This window comes from Grammomys surdaster, unplaced genomic scaffold (assembly GCF_004785775.1).
Source record: "Grammomys surdaster isolate TR1022 unplaced genomic scaffold, NIH_TR_1.0 126131, whole genome shotgun sequence".
NCBI classification, from domain to species: domain Eukaryota; kingdom Metazoa; phylum Chordata; class Mammalia; order Rodentia; family Muridae; genus Grammomys; species Grammomys surdaster.
In genome coordinates this window covers 4,104,379-4,115,113 of record NW_021620939.1, presented here as the reverse complement: position 1 = coordinate 4,115,113, position 10,735 = coordinate 4,104,379, and the positions used below count along the sequence as shown (strand labels likewise).

The 10,735-nt window shown below is 42.5% G+C and overlaps 1 protein-coding gene across 1 annotated transcript in view; it reads left to right on the top strand.

Annotated features, from left to right (window-relative positions):
* Col6a5 (collagen type VI alpha 5 chain) overlaps positions 1-10,303 on the top strand; it is a 103,748-nt gene extending 93,445 nt beyond the window's left edge. The window contains exons 38-41 of the mRNA XM_028756689.1: positions 2,555-3,241; positions 4,494-4,590; positions 5,257-5,489; positions 9,626-10,303. Of these exons, the coding sequence (XP_028612522.1) occupies positions 2,555-3,241; positions 4,494-4,590; positions 5,257-5,489; positions 9,626-9,645 (1,037 nt within the window). The 3' untranslated portion in view covers positions 9,646-10,303. The remainder of the gene's footprint in view (positions 1-2,554; positions 3,242-4,493; positions 4,591-5,256; positions 5,490-9,625) is intronic.
* The last annotated feature ends 432 nt before the right edge of the window (positions 10,304-10,735 follow it).

Sequence of the window (10,735 nt, the reverse complement as noted above, 5' to 3'; positions counted from 1 at the left end):
CTCTGCCTCTCTGCCTCTCTGCCTCTCTGCCTCTCTGCCTCTCTGCCCCTCTCTGCCCCTCTCTGCCCCTCTCTGCCCCTCTCTGCCCCTCTCTGCCTCTCTCTGCCTCTCTCTGCCTCTCTGCCTCTCTGCCTCTCTGCCTCTCTGCCTCTCTGCCTCTCTGCCTCTCTGCCTCTGTCTCCCTGCCTCTGCCTCTCTCTGCCTCTTTGCCTCTCTGCCTCTCTGCCTCTCTGCCTCCCTCTCTGCCTCCCTCTCTGCCTCCCTCTCTGCCTCTCTGCCTCTGCCTCTGCCTCTGCCTCTGCCTCTGCCTCTGCCTCTGCCTCTGCCTCTGCCTCTGCCTCTGCCTTTGCCTTAGTGCTAGTATAAAAGGCATGAACCATTCATTACTGCCTGGTCATGAATATCAATTCTATACAAACTTTTCTAGGGAACTTAAGAGGAAAGACTATTTACCAGTTCATTCTTTGAAGTCATGTCACTTTAATACCAAAAAACAGGCAAAGAAATTCCATGAAAGGAAAACTATATACAACCACTGTAGTTTTAAAAAATTAGATTTATTTACTTGTGTGTATGGATATTTTATCTGCATGTACATATGTGTACAATATGTGTGCCCGGTGCCTGTGGAGGTCAGAAGAGGGTATTAGATTCTTTGGAACTGGAGTTACTGGTGACTGTGGGATACCCTTTGGGTGTTTAGAACTGAACCTGGGTCCTCTGCAAGAGCAACATGTGCTTTTAACTATGGAGCCATTTCTTAAGCCATTGGATTTTTTTTTTTTGAGACAGGATCTCACTGTGTAGCTTTGGCCTGGGACACACTATGTAGGCCAGACTGACCTTGAACTTAGAGATCTGCCTGCCTCCTGAGTTCTGGGATTAAAAGAGTATACTACCACACCTAGTCTAGGCCACTGTTCCTAGTTAATATAGATACAAGAATTACTCTAAAAAGTGATTTACCAAGTCAAATCCAAGAATAGACAAAAAGGTAATATAGATTTGCCCCAGGTTCATTGAACACTCAAAAACCTGTCTAATAAAGCATTTCCAGTATTAATAAAAATCATTTGTACTAATCATATGTTTGCTGCATCCTATTTTGATATTAACTTTTATAGCATTAATGTAGTATTGTTGGCTCATTTATTGTTTAAAGACTAAATAAATCACCAAATGTAAGAGCTTCTACTAACAGGTTGAGCAGAAATAGGAATCAACACATCTTTTGCCAGTTAGAAAGCTATTGATTGTTTGAGTGTGCTTACATACTTCTTTCAGAGAGAAAAAGGACATTGGCCATCTACTTCCTGTCTTACAGACCTGATGATTCTCCCCTTCTCTCCATCCAGCCTTCTCTCCCAGAAGTGTAGAAAGCTCTCACAAACCCATAGATGTAAAGCAATATCATTGCAAACGATGGTCTGTAACAAAATAGCTTGTATCAGAATGTAAAAGAAGAGGGATGGAGAGATGGCCCAGTGGAAAGGGAGCCTGCCCTGAAGCATTAGGACCTGAAATGTAACACCAGGGCTGGGGTGTGGGTGGGAAGTAGGGCATGGAGACAGGTGGGTCCCAGACCTCTCAAGCCAGCTGGTCCATCTAGCTGCAAAAGCAAGGGCTGGGTTCAATGAGAAACCATGTCTCAAAAAGGTAATGTGGAGAGTGATAAAGGAAGACACCCAATTTCAATGTCCAGCCTCTCCGTACGCATGTACATAGCAAGTATAGTTGTACACACACACACACACACACATACACATTCACACACTTGTACTCACACATACAAACTCACACATACTCACACATACACATATATACAGAGAGATAGATAAGTGTGTAAATTTCAGTATTAATTTCTTCACTGAGACTACTGTGTAGAAAGAAATTCATGTTAACTGATTAGCCAGTGCTTACTGATACCATTCGAGCTCCCTTATGAAGTGAGTTCCTTATCTAGTCATAGGCTAATAACCACCACTCAGACTACCCAAGTCTTAGAGATTGCCATATCTTACTTAGCAGCAAGGCTTCGAAGTCAGTACTTACACCTGCCTCCATGCTGTTGCTTCATAGATGTTGCTTTTATCTACCGTATATGCCAGCACATGAGTTGAAACTTTGACATCTGAACTTTCTCTTGTGTTTACTCTGTATAATTAAACAGTCGGTAGATGTCAATGTGTGCTGCAGGCTTTGTAACCACGAGGAAGAGCTAAAACTAGGCGTATATTTCTCCTCTTGCATTGAGATATTTTGGAGTCAAATCGGCCATTTCAGAAAAACCTGAAGTTAGTAGCAAGTAGGTTTCTTATGTGACACCATGTGTCAAATGGAAATAGCTCTGAACCAAGCGAAGGCAGATTGGAAGAATGTATTTCAGGGTAAATACTGAGATTGATTAGTGATGTCTGCTGTTATATTGATTAGTGGTATCTGTCATGGTGTGGGAAGGAAGATTAGTAGCATTCCATGGCATGTGTTTGCATTCATGTCTTAGAGTTTCAAGTTAACCCTTTCGCCATTAGTGACTAGAGTTATTCTATTGCAGAACATGAAAGTCATGACAGAAAAGAATTGGGTCTTGCTCGTGAGTCCGGGGATGTTTCTCTTCAAGAATATTACATGGACGTGGCTTTCCTCATAGATGCTTCTCAGCAAGTAGGAGGACGTGAGTTTAAGGAAGTGAAAGCTTTTATAACTTCAGTGCTGGATTACTTTCACATCACCCCAGCTCCACTGACCTCTGTCTTAGGAGACAGAGTGGCTGTCCTAACCTACTCTCCCCCAGGCTATCTGCCAAACACTGAAGAATGCCCAGTCTACCTGGAATTTGATTTGGTCACTTACAACACTGTACACCAAATGAAGGATCATCTCCAAGAGTCTCTTCATCAGCTCAATGGAGATGTTTTTACTGGGCATGCCCTTCAGTGGACAATTGACAATGTCTTTGTAGGAACGCCCAATCTGAGGAAAAACAAAGTTATCTTTATAGTAACTGCAGGTGAAACCAACCCTTTAGACAAAGAAGTTTTAAGGAATGCATCTCTGAGAGCCAAGTGCCAAGGCTACTCCATATTTGTATTTTCCTTTGGTCCTATACATAATGACATGGAATTAGAAGAATTAGCAAGCCGCCCTCTGGATCATCACTTGGTCCGGCTTGGCCGGGTACACAAGCCAGATTTAGACTACATCATCAAGTTCATCAAGCCATTTGTTCACTCAATCAGACGTAAGTCACTCAAGCTTCTCTCCTTTGTTGTTTTATCGATGTCTCTGCATGCAGTCAATCAGCCAACTTAATCGAATGCATCTCATTTTACTAGAGAGTTCCAGGCAGGAGAGCCTTAAATAGTCGAAAGGTTTCCTTTAAGCCTAACTTCTGAACATTTTCTAAGTGTTTGGTTCTCTGACTGGCTACATCAGTTAATATTCAGCATAGCCCTCAAAGGGAAGAATTCAGATCCCCTTTTTATAAAGGAAAAACTAAGCTTTAGCTACATTAAATAAATTGCTCAAAAGCTCGTAATTAATGCCTGATGAGTTCTAGACTCAAACCTACACATTCTGACCCTAGGACTATGTTCTTTTCTATTAAGCTGCACTTTAGTTACTAAACCCTTAACAAAGTGTACTGCTATCATAAATAAAACCCCTACTGACACTACCCTCTACTTTTTCCAATGACATCTGGTCTACTTTGCCATTATTCACCAGCCTTCATTCTGACTTGAAGTCTTATGATTTATAGGTACAGATATTTTCTAGAGCCTTTCTTCAAGATCTAGCTTAAATGCAAACACATAGAGATTTGAAATGTGCCTTTCCACCGTGGCACTCTGAGAATAGCTGCTTTGGCTTCTGTCCTTGGTATTATATATAATTTTAGACAGAGATATGGAATAGGCTAAGTTTTTAGAGTATCAAACAAGTCCTAGCCTGTGCTAGGAATCAGGGACAGAGCAAAAGCCACACTGTGTGGTTATCTGCAGTGGCTGGGAGCTTGCTAGGGTTACCCAGGATTTTAGGAGTTCTGGCACACACACAATCCCAGGACTCAGCTTAGAGTTAAGAATCATGGAATTCAGGCAATATATTTACTACTGAGTCAAAAACAGTGCCTTCTTTCAATCCCAAGGTAGAAATAGGGAAGACAACTTCAATAGCCAACAGAGCCTATTAGGAAGAGCTTCCATTTCTTGAGTTTGGGGATGAGGGGAGAATAGATAACAGGAGGAGTCCAGAGATGTCCTTGAATTGTATCACCAGTCATGGAAACTTTTAATTCAGTTATTGCTGTATCTCATTGACTTGGCAAGAACAAGGTCTTTCAATGCCAGCATGCTGACTTTGCAAAGTCCATCACAAGATTAATTTGTTTTTGAAGAGACTTCCATCTCCAGGATAAGATGAACTGACTTTTTGGGTGATAGGCATTATGTGGGAAGGTAAAAACCGGACTAAGAATCCCACTCTGTCTCCAGGTGCTATCAACAAATATCCCGACAAAGACCTGCAAGCCAAGTGCGATAATCTCACCTTCCCTGGCCCAGAGAATGCTGGCACAGAAGACAGTGTATTGTGAGTTAAGAAATCTCAGATGTGGCGAGTACAGCCTAGGAAACAATCCTTAAGAATGCAAAGCAACATCTGGTCCAGTGTTAGTGAGTCATAATCTAAGAATGTGAAGTAAATGGACATTTTCATTTCAGGATGCAGGATTTGGGCTGGGCAAGGGTTTTTTTTTTTAAATGTTGTGTTGGTGGTGTCTTCTGGCTAGCAGAAGACAGAACACTATCTGTATTATGCAGGACCATATTTTATATTACAAACAACCATATATGTTGCTTTTATTAAAGCTATCTCATATTGATAACTACATAATGCAACTCAGATTGGCCCAAGCAAAGCTTACAGTATCAAAGGTTGGAAGGAAAACGTGGCAGAGAAAGCAGATAGCACATGTCAGAGCTGCAGGAATGATTCTGACTTTGCAAAGCAAAACCCCAAGTCTCCAATAAAACTTTAGCGATGAAAACATTCGTGTGAAATCCTAAACCTCTGAGACAAATATGTGTTTAATTCTCCTCTGAATATTAGAAAATTTCCCCTGCATGCATAAACCCCTCTAGGACTATTCCTATCACGTGCATAAGATGGATTTCTGTTCGGTATGTGGCTAGATTTGCACTTAATCTTACAAGGGACTTGGCTAACCACTTTAATTACTTTTCTCCTTCACCCCAGACTCATCCCTGAGGTGTACAAAATCGAGGCAGGAGAGAGTGAGCTGTCTGGAGATGCCAGTTCTCAGGAGCAGCATTTCTTCCTCTTAGGGAATAGTCATGGTAACCATTCAGAGAGCGCTGCTGATCTGATCCAGAAGTTGTACCTGCTCCTCTCCTCTGGGGAGCTGATGGTGAATGATAAGGAAGAGTCATGTTCCGAAGAGACCCCAGCTCCAGTGAACAGCAAACAAGGTAATCTGCAGTGTCCTTGTTGGAGACCCTGAAGCGCTCTTGTCTAGCTGGTCTTTTCCCATGGGGTTGAAAGGCATGGGGCCAAGGAGAAGTTCTAGCAAAGCTTATCCAGGAACACAAAGAGAGAAAATCTCAGGAAGGGAGGAAGGGAGCTGATTGTGTTCAGAACAACCAGAGAAGAAAGTAGCTCTGAGGATCTGGTGTGGAGTCAGGGAGCTGGGAAGCAGGGGGGCATAAATGAGAACCAAAAACATTCTAGAAAGGAAGGCAGGAGCTGCAACCTCAGGTGGGGGTGGGGGGAGTAGCATCCTGACTCTGAACACTTCAGCTCTGCCTTTGTAACCCAAGTCTTCCAGCCTGGAGAGGATGAGGCTGTTGCGGTGTGATTCTGAGACCTACATGAGGGCCAAGGGCAACTTCTTACCAAGTGGGGGTGGGGAGTAGTTATGGATCTGAAATTTAAGGGAAAGTAAGGAATGGAGAACAGAAATCCACAAAGGTCTCCAGGGCAGGAGCCCAGAGTCCTGCTGTGCTCCAGGATCTTGCTGGGAAATTATTGTATACTAAATATATATAGATCACATTGAATTTAGAAATATGACTCTATACTTGTTCTAGATTGTTCTACTAGCTAGTTTTTAATTTCAACTTGGCATGGGCTAGTTTCATTCGGAAAGAGAGAACTTTAATGAAGAAAATGCCACCACCAGATTGGCCTGTCAGTAAACCTATGGAGACATTTCCTTAAATAGTGACTGATGTGGGTAGGGCTCAGCCCATTGTGGGCGGGGCCAACCCTGGGCAGTTGGTGCTGGATGCTATGAGAAAGCAGGCTGAGGAAGCCATGAGGAACAGGTCTGTAAGCAACCTCTGCTTTAGTTCCTGCCCTGCTTTTCCTTTGTGATGTTTTCTGGAAATTTAAGATGAAAACCCTTTTCCTCCCCAGGTTGTTTTTGGTAATGGTTTATTATAGCAATAGAAACCTTAACTAATACTCATATGTATGTGTACATGTGTATATGTGTGTGTGTGTGTTTGTAAAACAATCTATACATATTCATACATACTAGGGCACTATTTGTAGTAGCTTCTAATTGAGAACAAAACCACACCCCACACAAATGAAATCACTGTCTAAGGGTGAGACACAGAGTTAGTATTTTTCACAAAGCTCCCTATGTGCTTCAAGCATGCGGTCAAGTTTGGAAAACACTGCTGTGAATCCTGCCTGGATCATTCCTGCTGCGTGTCTCAAGGCAGTGCACTGTTGAAAATGATCAGATTGGTAGAATCTAACCCCAGCAACATCAGCATCATCCAGCACTCTGGATATGCAGATTCTCGGGTCCTACCTTAGACCTACTGAAGTAAGCTCTGTCAATGAGAACATGTGAGAGAGACTCATACAGGCTGATGCTTGAGGACCACCGGCCTAGTGTTGTAGATCCTGAGTATGAATCAGCTTCTTAGATAGGAGACCTTCAACTAGATATTACGATGTATAAGATCTCATGCTTCTGGGAAACCACCAACAGGTAGACTGTGTTTACAGGATGTTTCATTGTCTTTTATGAGTTGGTAGTCACTAAGTCTGAGAGAGCAGCTATAGTCAAATCAGTTCAACCACAGAACACTGTCTGAGGAGCCAGCTTACAGAGCTAGTGTTTTGTGCCTGCTTTGGAAACATTACTTGAAGGTTTCTTCAGTCACTGAGCATCTGATGTTGGGCGTGCTGTTCTGTCTCTCTGAGCGCCCGTTACCTTGACTGCAAAGTGAAGACTATAATAGAGCTTACATCATAGCCTAATTCGAGCACTAAATGTATGGGACGTGCTTCAAAAGGCATGTGGCCTAGACTGAAAATTCAGTGAGTGCTAGCTTTTTGCCGTTGTGACGAGTTTCAGAGCTGATGGATGGCTGTGTGGACAGCTCACCAGACTGGGCACGAGGAGTCCCCAGTGCCAGCTTGGGTTCAGTTGTTAACCTAGCTCACAATCTCTAAAGCTCATCCAGCTGCTGTGGCCTTCCACTGCTCACGAGGAGCTTGGGTAAGATGGGTATTTTCCCTTCTGGAGTACCTGCATCACCTCTAATAGGGACACATAGAGACATGCCAGAGTGTGGCTGTCTAAAAGGCCAGTCTTAAAGGGCATGTTTTATGTGTGAGATCTTGGAGGACTTTTTTCATCTCTTACAAATGCCCTGCCCCTGCCACCCTCCATGAGTATGGCATGTCTCTTAGCCATCCTGTATCTGATTAAGGTGCTGTGGCCCAGATATAAGATCTTCCTAAGAAGCTTTGGAGATTGGGTGGAAATGGTCATGGCAGAAATAGAAATACTATAAAAATTATCCATGTAATTAATAAATTTCCAATAAAATGCTTACTTTCCCCTGCTAAAATGATCAAAGTTTACATATATAGGCTTGTGGTAAATTCTAATAATATTCCATCTTGACAAAAATTTTATACCTAGACTTATAGACATAGGAAATTAAAACACAAACACATATATACACACACATACAGTTCCCCAACAGAAAGGTATGATCAGGCAAATAATTTAAAGCTTAAAGCATACGAATCTTTTACAGTTGGGATGAAGTGGGATGGAAGTAGAAGTTTAAGGAGAGACATGACGTAAACATATTTTATACAGTGGACAGCTGATATCAAACCACTATGGAACTTAGATTTTGTTGGATAAGATAAAAGAGAAATGCAGCCATGAATGGTGGCGTCTGTTTGTGATTCAAGTCCCTGGGGGGTCTAGGAAGCAGGATCAGTAGTTCATGGCCAGCCTGGGCTACATGAAACCCCATCTGATAAAAGAAAAGAAATATGGAAGTGTCATTGAAAAACATGTTGAACTTTGTTATTGTTGTATGTCTGAGTGTGTATGATGTGTATGGGTGTGTTATGTGGGGCTGGGATAGAGGTCAGAGGACCCAGTCTTTTCTCTCTTTTTGCCTTGTTTGGAGGAAGAGGTGGGGGAGGAGGAGGAGAAGGAGGAGAAATGCATACCCTAGGTTGGTTTTGCCTGCAAGTTTCCGTCTGGGTTATTCTCCTGTCTCTGCCTCTCACTTCCCTGTAGGAATGCTGGGATTCTAAATGCATGCTTCCGCATTGGACTTTCAAACATGGACTCCAGGGATGGACCTCAAGTCAGCAGGCGTGGCTTTCCCCTTCTGAGTCATCTCTCTGGCCCCCATAGGGGCTTTATTTTTAAATGTCAGACTTTACAGGATGTTGCAGTTGCATACTTTTAATGACTTTTAAATTGTTAAGAAAATTTAGATTTAGAAATTTAGAAACTTTCCAAGGTGCAGGGGGGAAAAACCAACATTATTTTCCCTGTGGAGACAGGCACTTAGCCATCTTCCCCTGAAGCTCCCCTTGAGCTGACAACCCATGTTCATGAGATCCATTCGTGGAGTAGTCACAGGAGAATCCATCTTAGGGAAAGAGTAGACACCAAATGAGGTGCTATCTCAGAACTGTCCCATAGAGGGCAGCCAAAGCCTGGGCCTGGATGGGAGTTAGGCTTTTGAGTTAGAAGGCAGAGCTATCCTGATCAGAGGCTGGAAGTTGGGTCTTCCTCCCTCCCAAATCCCTGATGGATGGACTGAGAGCTGCTACAGGGCAAGGGCATATATCCTAGGTACTCGCCGAGCCACTCTCTTGCTCAACAGCAGCTACTCAGGGATAGTAGGTGCTGGGGTTAGCAATCAAAAGCGTACCTGGGGGAAGTCAGGAGCAGGTGGCTAGGGTAGGGGAGGAATGTTGTCCTGTAAATGAATGCTATAAAAAGGCCACAGGAATTCTGAGTAGAGCCAGATGTTGTAAACAGTACTTACTCCTTTCAAATGATTATATAATAATTGTATCTACTAAAGCCACTAAGCAGGGAATTTCAAATCATTTACAGTCCTATGCATTACACAGTTTTACCAGAGTTCACATTTTTCTCCATGGACCTCCTAGATCACTCTAGGTTGGACTGTTGAAGATAGCAAAGATTATCATTGTTTCTTGTGTTTGATTCCTATCTGGCACCTACAGGAGTAGGCTCGGGTGGAAACACTGTTATCTAATATCATGATGCTAAGAGCAGGGTGTCTTTCATGCTTTACAGATGTCGAAGATGCAAGATGAGCTTTCAGGAGAGAAGAGTGTTCACTGGCAGATGGGACTCCCTGTGGAAGTGGCTCCATCCAGAAAGTGTCAATCACTTATTAGACGGGTAGGGGCAGGAACTAGAACTAAATTTACTTCCCAGTCCCAAACCTGAGGGAAAGACTCTTCAAGATAGAGATGTCAAGAACAGATCTTCAAAACTAGGACTGGGTTTCATCTCTCAGGAGGAATGGGGACACTGAACAAGAAGAGGCAGCAGGCTTCCCCATGATGGCTTGGCTTACTCACTTTGATCAGTTTGGATGATTGTCTGCCAAAAGAAGATTTTTGTCATGATTGTCATCACATCTACATCTCAAATTAGACCCTCGAGTAAAAGCAATTTATAATTGGAATGTCCCAATTGTCCTTTTTAGCCATTTATACAACTCTAAACTCAGTAGCTTTGGTTCTTGTAGGACCCTGAGTTTACATTTAGCAATGAATTACCTGGAGTCAGTGGGTTTTCTTTACCAGGTCATTTGTAAAGCAATAAATTCATAACAAAGAAAAGGGGAGGAGTGGCTGCTTTATGGACTGCTCACTTGTGTTGGGGACACTTGTTTTCTATTTTTAGTGTGCTTTGCATTGTGTGTACTTGAGTTTTGCTATAAAATAAATCATGTCAACATATGAATATGGAAACAGAGCTATTCTTAAACAATGTATCAAAAAGTCTCTAAAACAAAAAAGAACAAAACAACAACACAAACCCCAAATCTGACCCATAAACTTATTCTGTGCATTCTTATTAACTGTAGTCTAACTCAGACACTTTAGAATACAAGCCTAGGAAAAGCACATTAAACCTACTTAGAAAATGCAAATACAGGATAAGACAAAGCAGTAGTGAATTAGTTACGCACTCATTCAGTTTAACATGGTATATACAGGCAGTGGAGTGCTATTCAGACATAAAGAAGAGCAAAGTCATATGACTTGCGGGAAAATGGAGAGAACCATAGGCTTTCATGTTAAGCAACATAAGCCAGCCTCACAAAGATGAGTATCATATGTCTTCTCCCATATGTGGAATTCCAGGACTGGGAGCTTGGGAAATGAGAAGTAA